This window comes from Arabidopsis lyrata (assembly GCF_000004255.2).
Source record: "Arabidopsis lyrata subsp. lyrata unplaced genomic scaffold ARALYscaffold_1, whole genome shotgun sequence".
NCBI classification, from domain to species: Eukaryota; Viridiplantae; Streptophyta; class Magnoliopsida; order Brassicales; family Brassicaceae; genus Arabidopsis; species Arabidopsis lyrata.
The window spans coordinates 22,381,713-22,397,866 of NW_003302555.1; the positions used below are offsets into that span (position 1 = coordinate 22,381,713).

The 16,154-nt window shown below is 32.2% G+C and overlaps 1 protein-coding gene and 1 long non-coding RNA gene across 2 annotated transcripts in view; one reads left to right on the plus strand and one right to left on the minus strand.

The window, feature by feature from the left end:
• LOC9327344 overlaps positions 1 to 1,983 on the minus strand; it is a 10,992-nt gene extending 9,009 nt beyond the window's left edge. Inside the window, 3 exon segments of the mRNA XM_021014688.1 lie at positions 53 to 1,084; positions 1,165 to 1,347; positions 1,677 to 1,983. Of these exon segments, the coding sequence (XP_020870347.1) occupies positions 53 to 1,084; positions 1,165 to 1,345 (1,213 nt within the window). The 5' untranslated portion in view covers positions 1,346 to 1,347; positions 1,677 to 1,983.
• On the plus strand, positions 1,816 to 2,697 carry LOC110225300. The gene is made up of 2 exons (XR_002329677.1): positions 1,816 to 1,901; positions 1,980 to 2,697. It is a non-coding gene; the product is annotated as an uncharacterized LOC110225300 (long non-coding RNA).
• Positions 2,698 to 16,154: the final 13,457 nt, after the last annotated feature.

A 16,154-nucleotide genomic window follows, 5' to 3' on the forward strand; every position in this document is an offset into this window, starting at 1 on the left:
AGACTAACCAGGATGGTGAAGCTTTTGGGTTTCGCTAGAACCGCTCAGAGACTTCAGTACAGTCTATACACCTGGGCATCTGGAAAAAAGCTTCTCACCTCACCCATGACATCCCGCTCAAGAGAAGCCTGAATTTGCTCAACAGAGCAGCTATGAGACGAGCGAAGTTTCCAAGCGGTAACAAAAGAATCCAACAGCCTCAGCGTCTCCCAGAGAAATCTCAAAGTCCCATGTTTCACAAGTAAATCAGAATGGAGCATCCCTCTAGTGATCAACGACCGGCTAAACGGTCGAGGGCATATGCAATTCATGATAGTCTGAATTTCTGAACCAACAGAATCTTTAACAAGGATCTTGTCCTTCAACGTAGACAAAACATAAGCCGCAGTGTCTTCATCGTCTTCCCCAAGGCCTTTTAGGACATTAGAATACATTTTCTTCTGCCATAAAATAGAATCTGACAAATGAGGTTGCCCAACTTCAAGGAATGATATTGCAAACCCAACAAAAGCCTGCCTCGTTGAATGTTTCCTAACCTTGTCAGCCCCTCCAGTTTTATACTCCCCCAGTTTTGCAAAACCCTTAAAATCAAATTTATTGGCCATATGTGATGCCATTCTTGGACCACGTCTAACTATGGAAGCCAAGAGTGAAAGTGCAGCATTCTGTTGTTTTCCCTCTTTGCTGTTCAATGCATTGTAAATGTCATGCAGTTTTTCATCAATAAGTGACCTGCCAAGCTGGTTAATAGCTCTTCCAATATCAGCTGATGTACCTTTTCCCTCTGGATGACTCAAAAGCGTCTGGAAAAGCGAGAATATATAGGACACTCCTTGTTTTTTTTCATGTAGAAACTTCCATACATCTAGAAGCTCCTTAAATTTGGGTGAGTTGTGGAAATAAAGACGCAACAAATGGCCGCCAGTTTCTCCCTTTAGTAACTTAACAAACTCTTTTAAAGCATCAGAGCATAGCTTAATCTCATGTAAGCAAATCTTATACAGCAATCCTCTAAGTATAGCTTCAAGAGATGGTCTGAAAGCCATCACTGGGACAGGACCAGGATACTTGTGCTGATCAGTACCTGTATGAGAAACACAGCAACCTCCTCATTTACTGGCTTTTAGGTGATTCTTTCCTTGTATAGACAAGAGATAATTGTACCTTCCTCAACGCCGATACTGGGATCAAAGTAGTCCTGCTGCTCCGCAAGAGCTTCCTGGTAAGTCTCTATCACAGGTTCATAGCCTTTAGAGCATTTAGCCATCTTCACCAGAGCAGTTCCTTTCCTAGTCAAAGATTTAGCTACCATCAAGGTTTTGTCCAACTCACCGTCCATTATCATTCCTGAAAAAACATATAAATAATTCAATCTCCACCAGCCCACAGTGTCGTCATGTTGAGTAGGCCTGGGAATTCGATCCGATCGGTTAATTCGGGTTCAGTTTCTCGGTTTTTCGGGTATTTCGGAAATTGAAATCTCTACCGAAACTAACCGATTAACATTTCGGTTAGGTTAGGTTCAAAACGGGTTTATTTCGGTTACGATTTCAATTAAAAAAGGGGCCCAAATGTTAATTGTTTTAGCCAAATAGTTGGGTCCAGCCCAGAAAATAAAATAAAAAACGTGGCAAAATAATGAACCGGTGTGTTTTATGAAAATCCCATCTTCAGACCTAATTCACTTCGACGGCGGCTCGACGATAGTGAATTCAAATCCGGAGTAATTGCTTCAGATCGTCGACGCTGCTTGATTCTCGGTGGTGATGGCTACAGGAAGTCTTTAATTGACTTAATTGGACTGCCCTCTGATGCTTTCTGCTCTGATGATGGAGTACTTGGCGCCTGCGTCTTCTCACCAGAAGTTGAAGCTACTTTAAGAACTGCAGAAGCATAGACACGTAAGCCGAAACACAAAACAGTCCACAATAACATATATATTTCTCTCAGCTAATCAACAAGCACTCTCAAAGAATCAGCTTTCCATTACTATCTTCTCAAGTTCCAGGTTCTCTATATTGCTACGGTATAGATGGAGAAGGAGAAGGTTAAGGTGAAGGAGAAGACAGAGGGGAAGAAGAAGAGATTCGACCAAAGAAAAAGATGAGATCCAATAAAGAAGAAGAAGGTGAGAGAAGAAGAAGATGCGGAGAAGAAGAAGGTGAAAGAGAAGAAGATGCGGAGAATAAAAAGAGTGGCTAGAATATTAGGTTAGGTAGGGTTTTAATTATTTCGGTTTACCGTCCCGAACCGAACCGAAAATTTCGGTTAACCGAAATGATTTTGAAATCCCACCGATCGGTTATGATCAATTAACATTAACCGAACCGATTTGGCCAAACCTCGGTTCGGTTCGGTTCGGTTCGGAAATCTGATTGATTAACCAAGTTCAGTTATCAGCTAGACAACATAATAATTCACCTAGAGAGATTCCGGCACGGTTTCTCTCTGTTCCTCCAAACTCCGGCCGATGGCGGTAGTTCCAGAGTGCTCGTGCGGTTCAGCGGAGTAACGGCGGCGATTCCTTCTTTCTTTTAACTCGAGGTATACACGTATCATTATTTTTCATGGGATCAAATTCTAGGGGCTCTCCAAGCTCAATATCTTTTCTCAAATGCTCTTCTTCTAAAAAGAAATTTCTTTTTAATTTATTTTAAATCGAAATATGAGACAAAGACTTTGCAACCCTTTAAAAAATCATCTATTTACGACCCAACCAATCTAATCGGATCATCAATTACCCGAACTCATACTTATTGGGTCAAGTCCAATTAAAATCTCTTTTTTTTTTTTTTAGGGTTCGTTCAACTTTTGAATGAAATCCTTCGACATTTGACAGTTTTATTTTTTTCTACTTCTTCGACGTCAAACTTGGTATAACTACGGACAACTACGTCTTTATAAGTTAAAATCAAGTTTTCATTTTGGGTTTTATATAAAATCGATTGAAATTAGGGATACCATAATTAATCGTTAGTCGATTTTGTTTGTGTAGAATCTGAAGTGATGGAACTGAAGTGCTAATAGAATCGTTTGAATGGACGTGTTAATCTAATCGATTAAATAGAAGTGATAATCAAATCGATTGATTTTGTTTGTAGGTTTGTGCAAGAGAGTAGTGGCTCGAACAAAAAAACAAACTTTAACGAATCCTACAAAACCAGACAAAATCATTGAAGAAGAATATGCCATAAGTGGGGGATTCAACAGTATAATCTATATGCTTTGGACAACTAATAAAACTTGGTATAACTATGTTGCTTTTGTAATTTAGAAATTTGGCATAACTACGTCAGTTTGTTAAACTTAGTACAACTTGGTTAGTATGGTTATTTGAAATTTTTGTATAACTAGGTACAACTTGGTACGTAGTTGTACTACCCAGATTTTGTTCTCTCTCATCTTCTTTCTCTTTCTATAGTATAGAGTAAAAAAATTTAAAATTTTCAAAATTTTAAAACCTTAAAAAATGTGGGTCAAACTCCTCAGGGTCAAACTACGTCGTCATAAATTGCAAGTGGGCGCTGCAAAGAAAATACATCTGCCAGGTGGCACTGCAAAAATGAACACAGTTATTCCTAGTTTTCAAGTTGTACTCGCATATACACAGTTGTACTTTTTGAGATTTTTTGAATAATCAGTTATACTTGGATCGAAACTAAATGTTTTTAGCTAAACCCATGATTTTAGTTATTTAAGGTACATTTCCTATGTTTTCATGCAAAAACATCTGTCAAAACATTATTTTTGTGTGTTTTGCAATGTAATGGGGATAACAATAAGAAAGTCATCTTAAAAGTATAAGGTCTTTCTTGTACAAAAATGAGTTTAATGGAAACTATCCTATAAATTTTGTATAACTAATGTTATTTAAGAAGATTTGTTAAATTATTGGTTAAATTTCTAAAGTGCATATGACGATTTTATAAATGGTCTAACTAATCTACATATACATTTTTACAGGGGATTTTTGCAAAAAGTCTTTTGGATCCGGGTTTTATCCGGGATTAACTCTATCCGGATCTTGGATAAGGAATTTTAGGAATATTGTCTTAAAACCACATTAATTCTTAATTAACACCTAAATTGGAAATATATATAATATATCTAAACTAACCATATTTGTTATTTACCTTAACTACTTCTAACCATAATTATTTAACTATTTATTTCTATATAGAAAGAATATGTGATTAAAATAAATATTTTGTAAAATATTTATTTGGGAAAAAATTGTTCATACGAAAATAATTTATTTTGTTATAAAAATTAATATTTGTTATTTGTAATTAAATTACATAAATAATAATAATAATTTGTCTACACCATCAAATGAAAATAGTTAGTTATTTAATTTTTTATTTAATATTACGTAATTTTTAAAAAATAAATTCAACAATATAATGTCAATGGGTTTAATTCTAAAGATTTGAAAATATTAAAAAATATACTAACCAAAAATTATCTATCCTAATTTGTTTCTAACAATTTGGACACAAATCTTTCAAATCTTTCAAAAATTTAATGTGATCACATTTGTTACTAAAATCTCGATTATATTCCTAAAAATCTCGAGAAGATCTTCATTTAAATCTGCAAATTATAATTTATGAATTAAATAAACTAACAATACGAATATTCCTAATATATTCGAGTACCATAACGAAATTAATTCTTTAATTAGACATATATTTTCGAAATTATCTTAAATGCTTATCATTCCAAAAATTAAATTGATTTCGAATATTTTCACAATCTAAATTAATTACTATAACATACTTTATCTCAACTATTGTTCCTAAAATATTGCTTAAATCTCGATTTTAAAAAAACTAATTACTCTATATATATTTCGAAATAATTAGATTTGGATCCTTTCTTTATTTGAACGGTTTATCAAAATTATATTCCTATAATAGATTGTAAAACATTAATGCACTATTACGAGAATATGAATTTAAAGGAAAATCTTTGATATTAATACTCCTAATAAATAGCCTATTTTAATTGCAAAAATCTTTCATATTAATGCTCTGAATAAATATGCAGATTTTAACCGTATATAATAATTGCAATTCACATTTCTTGCCTAAATAAAATGAACTATATTAATTCCGTATTCAATCCACCTAAAAGATTTAGGAAATTTTCTCATGATAAACGATATTTAAAGATATTATCCTAAAATGGTTAGGAATATATGTAGCATATTCTAGATTTGTGATAATTTAAAGATTTTCGAATATATCAACGCCTTGCTAATCAAGATTTTGGATATTCTCTAACACAAAACCCTACTAACCTATCATAACTCTATAAATACTTGATTGTTTCTACTACTTCTGAACACACAAAACACCAGTTGCATTCTTTAACTTTCCAATTTCTAATCTTAATGTGTTGTTTGATTTAATTTCTTGAAATTGGATTCGATTAAACTTTGAATTTTTGTTTATACGTTTAGAAATAAATCTATTTTGAATTTTCTACGTCAATCATTTTATGAAATTTGAGGAAAAAGATACAATTCTTTTTTTATATTCATCAATTCTTTTGTTCATATACATCGCTAGAGTCTTTGGATATTATTAACTTTTTTTTTGTTCGTGTGCAGATTCTTTGTGGTCGATCATGTTGGTGATGAGTTACGACTACTCTCAATGCTAGATGCTTTGGTAACAAGTTAATTTCTATATAATATGGATTTTCCACTTACAGATTTGGAATGTCAGATTTTGTGAGTTGAAAAACTATTTATGTTTCAAAGTGTATATCTAAGCTATACAAAAGAAGTATATTTGACATCTTTTTCTCTTTTTATATTTGAGACTGTAGCCATTAAGAGTATAAAATATCTGCAAAAGATGAAGACCAACATAGAGACACCAATTTGTATCAAAAACAGGCAATTACTCATTTGACTAACTCTGGTTGTGTTATACGTACGTTTATTATTCTTTCAATTTGCTAACGACCTTATATGTGACTATTTAGTAGAGCTGCTGATTTGTATAGGCAGATTCTTCAGCTAAAGCCATTGCTGGAGTACTTTATTAAAATTTCTGACTCAAAAAATTTATATGTTTTGTTTTATATACGTTTATTATATTTTCACTTTCACTTTGGCTAATGATCTTATGTTTGACTATTTAGTAGAGCTTAGCCTAAGGTGCATTAAGTGAATGCACCATTTTACTAAAAGCAATAGACACAGTGAACAAAGTATCATCCATTTGTTTTCATATATTATACTTGATTTGACAAAATTCATGTTTGCTTTTTTATTGTATTCAAACCAATAATAATCATATTGAGCTTACATTTCTTGGGTGTGAAAGTAGCTTGATTACATAAAAACTCCAAAATCAGAAACGTATAAGAACGGTTGAAGAAGACGAGAAGGTTCTCAAAAGAGATTTTTATTTTATTTTATAATGCAACATTTTCTGTTTTTTCATAGATTTTTCAATTAAAAGTCCAAAGGGTAAAATACAGAAAAGACAAGTGAAGCCTAATTAAGGCCCAATACATAATTACACGTCTTTAACATAAATTAGTTTTCTTTTTTCGAGTTTTTTTTTTTTTTTTTCTGTTTTCTTAGGTAAAGCATGAGACATTATTTGACTATTTTTTATACAATTAGAGTAATTTAATTTGTCTTTCGAAATTTTGTCTTTTTGGTTTATTTTAACACATTTATAACACACATATATAACACTATATAGCATTATCAAACAATTATATAATAAAGAAAACTTTATTATATTCAGATTAAATAATAAATTATATAAGTAATGAGTATAAATTTTATCCCACTAATAAAACTTACTTAGTTTTAAACTTTGGGATAGTAATTTAATAACATGTATCTTATTCGTATAAATATTTAGTCATATAAAAGCCAAATAATACTTTAGGAAATGTTTTAATAAAATTATTATTAAAAAGAAAATTACAAAATGATGTTTAATTTCACGGGATGAGATTATATGGTGGGAGGGATTTGGATCAATATTAATACGGGATGGTATACTACGGATAAAATCCTAGAATTAATAATCAAACTATAATTATACAATCTTACACACTAAACAAAACAAATATAACTTAAAATTTTGATTTTTAGTTGTAAAATATCGTTATGCGGTATACTATATATCTATAGATTATCTTAAAAATTTTAATTTTTTTATTTAGTAAAAATATAGGCCCGCGGTGTACCGCGGGTTAACATCTAGTTTATTAAAAAATTTATAGAAAAATGAGTTTAATTGAAACTATCCTATAAATTTTGTTTAACTAATGTTATTTAAGAAAATTTGTTAAATTATTCGTTAAATTTCTAAAGGCCATATGAAGATTTTATAAAATTATCTAACTAATTTATTTAATTACATATAAAGATTTGTTAAATTGGTCGTAGTTGTACCATTAAGAAACCAAGTTTTACCAAGTTGTACAAACTATAGAGTGTCAAAAATTAAATATAGACATAAATACGGACTGACATGGAATGTTATGATTGGTCGGAACAGTCAGTTTTCATTTGTCGAAATAATAGCTTCTGATTGGTCAAATTGTTTTTGTTATTTATTCTTAAATTTGATTTTCTAAGGGTAAAATGGGGTTTTTGTATTTCATTAAGAGTATGAGAGTATGTGAGATTTTTGGAGAGCAAATAGATTGATATTTCATATCTAATGGGCCATCGGTTGGGCTTCAATGTTTAAACGCATATCCTTTGTACAATCTGCCCATTTGGGCTTTTAAGGAAATCCAGTTGCCGACAAAAAAAAAACCAATTAATTTTATTATTGTATGTCTGCTGATCTTTGTAATCAATGTATTTAATTTTCGTTTTTTTTTCCAGGACTGATGAGAAGAGAAACTACACTCTTCAGGAAATAGAGAAACACATGCGATCTAATGGAGGTTCCCTAACAGGAATCAAGGATATGCCTCAGCCATGTAAAGACGGTATTGACAATTTCAACCGTTTAATTTTTAATGAACTGAGATATGATCGTGTTGATTTGAAGGAGAAACATGATGAATGCTCATAGCAGAGCAGAAAAAAAATTATGATGAAATAACTGGTTGTGTGCTAAAAAAAAAACAGGGAATATTTTTTGTATACGGCTTTGGTGGCACCGGGTAAACGTTTCTATCAGCTGCAATTAGGTACAGAGGGATGATTGTTCTTAACGTGGCTTCTAGTGGGATTACTTCTTTGCTGCTACCAGGTGGTAGGTCTGCCCATTCACGTTTTTGTATACCAATCAACAACCCAATGAGTTTTAAAACCCAGTTCAGACACTTCAGAGAAGGACGAGAAATGGAGCTTATAAGAGAATGAGAGCGAAGTGGAGTGTTTGCTTCGAAGACGAGTCGAAGAATTTATTCGTAAAGTTAATACTCAATGGAGATCAGAGAACACTGAGAGTAATTATCTCTTACAATAATCAGAGTTTTGTTATAATTATGGTAAAATGCTCTAAAAACTATGAGTGGGAAGCACAAGTTAATATTAGTGACTATGCCATAATGTAATTAAATTTGTAAACCAGAGTAAATAAAATCAAAGTTAACTTTATATGTTTGTTCAAATTTTCTTATCTTTTTTTTGGTTTTTCAAAAAAAATTTATCTGTTAAACGATAACTTTTGCTATAAAAAAAAAGTTATCAAAAGAAACAAAAGCAAAACGACGCTAATACCAAAACATAAAATCAAGCAAGAAAACATATGATATATTTTCTGATCCGATTCAACAAGGATTTGTATGGATAATTTGCAGCCATAGTTCATCAATAATATAAAATTAAATTTTAGGTTAACGTCTTGCAACCAACCAAAAGGAATAATGCAAAAAAACAAAAATTAAAATAAAATACAATATGCATGAGTCCCATAAATTTGTGTTGATCCAGTTTAGTTTGGTTGGTGGAAACTGCAATTTATTTTACTGAAATTTACCTAGTTTGACCCAAATTTTGGGAAAAATAACTAGATTAACACCCAAATATTGTGGTTTACTAGAATAACATAATTTTTGTGTTAAAAGACCAAATACCCATTTTATTTTCAATTCTATTAAAATAAACTAATTAACATATAATATTTTAATTAAATAAAAAATTGAAAAAATACAAAACAAAAAAAAAATACAAAACGACAAAGAATTGAAAAAAAAATATAAAACGAAAAAAAATTAAATTAAAAAAATTATATATATAACGAAAAAAATATAAAACAAAATAAAAAATAAAAATTGAAAAAAAATATATAAAACGAAAAAAATACAAAACGAAAAAAAAATAGAAATTCGAAAAAATAAATATATTTATCTAAAACGAAAAAAATTAATCATATATTAACAAGATAAGAGCCACACATGAGTCATTTAATATAAATAAGTCTGTCGCGGTAAGAATATGTCTGTCATTACCAGATTATGCATATTAAAATTCTATCTTCATCAATAAAACTGTCATCAATGACAAATTTTTTTATATCCAATCTGAAATCTGTCATAATATAAAAAAATCTGTCATAACATAAAACATTTTGGTTGCGAGTATATGTCATTCTAGCAATTTATATTTTTAAATAACAAATCTGCTATCACACTCCAGATTTTTGTTAAAACAAAAAAAACTGTCATAACATAAAATAAATCTGCTATCACTAATAAGTCAAACTAGTAATTATTTTTTCATTAACAAATCTGCTACATTGTGACAGATTTTTATCAAAAAATATAAGTCTGACGCCACTGAAATAATAAATCTGCCACATATTTTAATAAATCTGTCAAAATTACAAAAGTCTGTGGTGTCATCATAAAATAAATCTGTCGTAGAGAAAAAATCTGTTACAAATTAAATATCTGTCGTCACCTATTTCAAGTAAGTCTGTGGGAGAAAACAAATCTGTCGCAAAAAATCTGTTGGAGACAAATAAGTCTGTCATGAAAATTAAATCTGTCACAACTTATCCAGCAGACTTTTCAAATAATTTTTTTTTTCTAATATTTTTTGCCCACGTTTTTATTATTTATTTAAGGGTAATTTTGACTTTTTTTTTATTCCTAACAAAGAGAGAAAGGGTATTATGGTCACGAAAATAACTCATTTAACCCCTAAATTTTTTAAGACACTCTAGTAATTAAACTCATAATTTGGGTTAATCTAGTAATTTTCCCTTTATTTTAAAGAAATTTTCAAAAAAGGACAGAAATGAGTTTTTGTCTCACCAATTGACAAAGTGAACGTGACCTTTCACGGTTTGACAATTTGGCAATTTTCAGACAAAATTGCCCTCAACTACAAAGGTAACTGTGCTTGTTCGGTTTCTCTGGTTTTTCTTTATTATGTTTTAATTTTTTTTTAATTCAAAACAATTAAAGTGAAGAAGAACGACGAAAGAGAGAAGAGGAAAAATCTGAGTTGAAACCGGCGAATTCCGTTTTCCAATCTTCTATCTAATCTTTCATTCTTTATCTTTTATCCAGAGACGCTTCAAAATTCCGGCGAATTCCGTTTCGAATCCTCTTTAAATCTCTCATTCTACTTCGGTTTTCCCGAGACGAGCAAAAGTAAAAAAATCTCCGACGACGAAGATACCAGAGTACAGATGACAACAAAAGAAATGAAACTATTGAAGAAGAAGAGTCGGCGCCGCTCGAATGTAGTGAAAAGTTCAGAGAAGAGGCAAGTGTATAGTTCACCGGAGAAGGTAATCGAGATTGCGAGTAACCCGCCGGAGCCGGAGAGCACAAGTATGGGTAAGTATCTGTAAACACTGAATTCGATTTTAATTGGGGATGGGGATTCAGGAATCCGAAATCTGAGGATACTGATTTTCAATCGAAGATTTAATCCCAAAGTGTTATAATCTTCTCGGCTGAAGAATATAAATACGTCAGAATACAATGATGATGATGTACCTCCACCTTCTCATAAGGTATTTGGTTTTCTATGTTACAGGAGGAAGAAAAAGCTGGCCCTCAAACTTCTACTAAAGAAGCAGATATGTCTGACTCTAAAATTGATGGACTTGATTATGGTATACCTTCTGACCAGGTATGTCGTGTACTACAAATAGTCAGATATTGTATTAGTGTACGTACATAAACATTTTAAATGTTTATGGTCTTTATTTCAGGAAAAAGTCAAATCTGATGGTATGAAGTGAGTTTCAAATATCTGAGGATGTTCTCTCCATAAAAGAGAAGAAATCTATTAAACGATGAGTTAGTTTTGATGAAGACGCTCATAAAACCGCTTCTACAACTGAAAATCTTGTAAGTTATAGAGGCTGTTATTTATAAATTTTGTACATATATCATTAAGGTCTTTAACATGATTTTAAATTAACTTAACATTATTGTTGTTTACAGGAGGAACCAAAGAAGGATGCAGCTGTGGAAGGAAGTGATGCTCAAATTCATGATCGTGTACTCTCCACTAAATATGTTCAAACAAAAGTAACTTATGTGGAGGATCCAGACCATCCTGGTGGTTTTGGCTTAAATAAGAAAAGTTTGCAACTAACGAAATGGTTAGTTCGAAAGGGTGCAACGTTTGAGATACGAAATTATGTAACCGTCTATAACCGTTTGTGGTGTAAGGTATACATACACAGACAAGATAAAAAACGTACATAGTTATACGATGTCAAATATTAACGTACATAGAATAAACTTCGGTACACAAAGTACATACATAAACGTACATTGTCAACACGTCGACAAAAAACAAACACACAAAGCTAAATTGGATTCTTAAAAGTCTTATTGTTATGACCTTCTTATTTACATCTTGTACACTGATTCGAAATAAGTCTTTTCTGTCTTTTTTTCTGAACTTGAGAAACAACAAAAGTTAACAACAAATCATGTATATAGACATAGCATAGATATAGTCAATAGGTGTACAAGTTAAAATCATATAACTTACCCGGTTTTCACCCCTAGATGGTATTTTTTTGCAGGTTGGTCTCCCGAGTGGTCGTCTACTGTGTAGAGGAATAAGTCTAATTTCCGATATATTCTGTGGGATGACAACATCCTTTGGATCCGCGATAGGTAGAATCAGTTCTTGAAAAGAATCGGAAAACATTTGAAGGCTATACCACAAGCCAACAACAGTCTTTGGATTAATCCCAAACTGTAATGCAACTGCTAGACCGTGTTCACATGGTATTCATAACCTCGTGTACCTAAGACACGTACGCGTACACTCGTCGAGTACGACATGGAAATGCTCACCAGATTTGCTTGTAACCTGATAACTCCAAGGTCTCGACATCTTCAGCGAATTTCTCAAACTTAGGTAAATCTTGGAGAAAACGCTCATCAATCTCAAGCGTCACCAAAGATTTACACTTAGCCACTTTTTTCCTCCTGGCTGTGAACCACCGCATAAGGACCTCTCGAATGAACTCTATCATGTAGATAATCGGATATGATTTTTCTTTTGTTAAGACGTTATTTATAGACTCCGAGTTGTTGCTAGATATGATATTGTAGCGTTCCCCTTTGCAGTGAGCTCTTGTCCAATGCTCAAATCCAATTTCCTCTAAGTAATTTGCGCATCCAGGACTTCTGCCCCTTAACTCTGCAAATTATTTATCAAAATCCCTCACCCTATATGCATTTGCGGCGCCGAAGAATAATCTCGAAATACCATACTTACTATAATACGTGGATATATTTCGCTCAAGGTGTACTACACATGCTCCATGATGAGCTTTCAGGAATACAACACTGAGTCCTTTGCATATAGAAGAATGCATGTCCGAGACAATCATTAAATCTTCACTGTCTGTCTAGTGTACGCACATTGGTGCAATCCATGTTGACACGTCCGGGTTGGATTCACAGTTGGCTGACTGTCACCGAAAATAGCACTGGTTTCTCCTGTACGTACACGTTGATTTGTGTACGTACACTCTGCCAATTGACGACTGAATTCCTCTGGCAGTTCAACGGTCGGTTGAGTGTCACATACGTCCTCCTCAACATGCCAAACTCCATATTCTTCTACAATCAAATCATTCCACTTGTTGTACTCGTAATCTTCACCACTACTTTCACTGTCATCTATAGTAGGGTCGAGAGTACTGCCCGCACTATATCCACCATTGTCATCGTCATCTTTATCAATGTTGTCGTTGTGTCATTCAAGTCTTCCCCATCCACCTCTTCGTTCTCCTCATCCTCTGAATCTTCATTTCTTTTTTCGTCCTCTGCGTCATTTTACTCATCTACATCCGCATTAGTCGCATCCACATTAGAAGGCTCTACCATGGTTTTTGGTGAGTTTTCACTCCCTGACCCAGGGTTGGTTTCAGAATCATGGCCATCCATCGTAGATATACTCTTTGCCAATACCTTTACTTCCGTTTATAGTCGGTTCCAAGACATTCTCCTACTTGACTCATCATCATCATCATCGTCCTCTTCCTCATCCTCTTTTTCCTTTTCGTCGTCCTCATCCTCTTTCTGTTTATCCTCTTTATTGTCATCTACTTCTTCTTCCCCATATACTTTCTCATTGTTTTCATCCATATTTAGAGCTTCCAATATGGTCTTTATTGGATTTTTACCCCGAACCATGTTCGCTTCATCAGCCAAATCCTCCATCATGCATACACTATTTACACCACCCGTTATGGATTGGACAAAATGAAATAAACATGTTTACACTTAGACCTCCACTATGAATAAAAAGAATGTATCCAAGTTCACTTGTTTATGATAATTGTACTTATCTTTTTGCAAGTCCTCACACATGGGACAGCGACACAATTTTCTCTGTCACGATCACTACCTCGTCTCTCACCTACACATTACTACATGTTTACGTACATAATCACCAATTACGTACACCGTTCAGATATTTTGTCAGTTCTGGGTTAAGTTCTTATTTTTCGAATAGGTTTTGTTTGATTCTTTAGTTTTAGGTATTTTTTCAGCTGTAGTTCGTACATGGTTTGAATGTTTTATTTTATGTTCAAAAAATATTTTAAACTTAAATCTACAAATTATTTAGATGTTTATGTATATATATGCACACAAATTACTACCGTGTACGTACACATGAATACATGATATTGTTAATCTCGAATTGTTTTCAACAACATGATTAAATTAAGAAATAGATTATTATTCAAAATTAAAATATATGAAAATGGGTCTTAGAAGATAGAAAAAAAAAATTTTTTAACTAAAAGTACAAAAATAATAAATCTATATAAAATTCAAATAGGAGAAAAATGTGAAAACAAAAGAAGGTAAATAATAATAATAATCTTATTATATTTTTATTTTTTTATTTTTTATTTTTTATTTTTGTTTTTTTACACTGTAGCTAACGAGAGTGTACTGTACATAACGCGTGTACTGTAGCTAACGAGATATTGTGTACGTAACCAAACCGTCTAACTAATTCGTCCATTGTGACTGTACACTGGTTTCGCTGTAACTAATTCGTCCATTGTGACTGTACACTGTCCAGGGTAAATTCGTCCGAAAATGACATAATTGTCAAAACATGAAAGCTCTCCCCCACTTTATCAAAACGTGAAAGAAAAACATAGTCTTAGGGCGTGCCCGTAATTAACTCTTTATTTTATAATTTGTTCGACAGAGAGAAGAGAAAAAGCATCTTGATGTTAGTTTTATCTAATCCATAAGTCAATAAAAAGACAAATTTAACATATGAGTAAATATACAGATTATATTAAAACGCTAGCCAACTAAGTACAATATCCAACCTTATCAATTCTTTACGTGAAATTGCAACTTCTCTTATACAAGTCATTTCCGAATTAGTAAAAATAAAGTTTGTTACATATTATTATGTGAATGCCAACTTCATACTAACATTGATGTATTTTCTTGAATCTTTTGTTATGAATCTTTATTTATTATCCTCTTCTTTCATATTGATTCCGATCAAAGTCATCCTCTAATCAAATTCATCCTCTTTCAGAATCTCTATACTATTAAAAGAGAAGTACAAATGTACTTGGTTCGGGTTATTAAAAAAAAATTAAGGGTAAATAACCCGGAATTAAGCTAATCGGATCTTCCTAATTTAAAAGGAAACATCTTTTATCAATAATTACAAAATAAAACACGAAAACCTAATAGTAATTGTAACGCGAAAGTAGTTTGCTCAAAACACGGCTTACGTGGCAAACAAGTTAACTGAAGCTCTATGGATATTCTTCGAGATCAAATTTTATACCAAACGTAATTGCGGGAATAAGATTATGCAAAATATATCTTCAAGATCTTATTTAGCTATTATACGTTCCAAAATTCCTCAAATCTCGCCCACAATATATTAATTACTTTATTTTGTATTCGAATCAGAGAAATACTTATTACGATAATTACTGATATTGCTAAGATCATATATTATGTTGAGATTTGAATTCCTTTTTAAAGACTTCTCAAATAAAAAATATTCGCAAATCACGGTGACAATTATACTTTCCCATAAAAAATTTCGAAAACCCTACTATTCTTAATCTATGCGTAACCAATATAAATATAGGACCAAACCATCTCTTCCTCATATATCAACCACATTTTACGAAAACCTATCAAAGTTTCAATTTATATTCCGAATGGCTCTCAACAACGTTTTCACAAGTCTCAATGGTATCAGACCTTTCAAAACGACCTGGCGAATTCAAGTCAAATTCGTTCATTGTTGGACCCAGTATACAAGTTACACTAGCGAGACAGTTGAGATGATTTTGGCAGATCTAGAAGTAAGTACATCGTCTGAGACTAATTGTTCTTTTGTTTTCATTGATTACGTTTGCCATCTACGTTTCAATTCTTTAACCATACTTTTATATTTGTTATTTATAGGGTACTTTGATTCATGCCACTCTCAAGAAACAACAACTTGCCAAATACCAGAAATTTATCATCTCTGGTGAATGGAGAACCATTGATAATTTTACTTTGGCTAAAGCCATGGGGAAATTTGGACACATGATCAGGCGTTTAAGCTCACAATGACACAAATCGGAGCTGCAATCTATCAATTGATGGGTCTGTAGGATATTTAGATTTCATTGCAGAAGAAGATTGGAGATTTCGTCTTCTTCATTTACGCTTTTTTTTTTTTT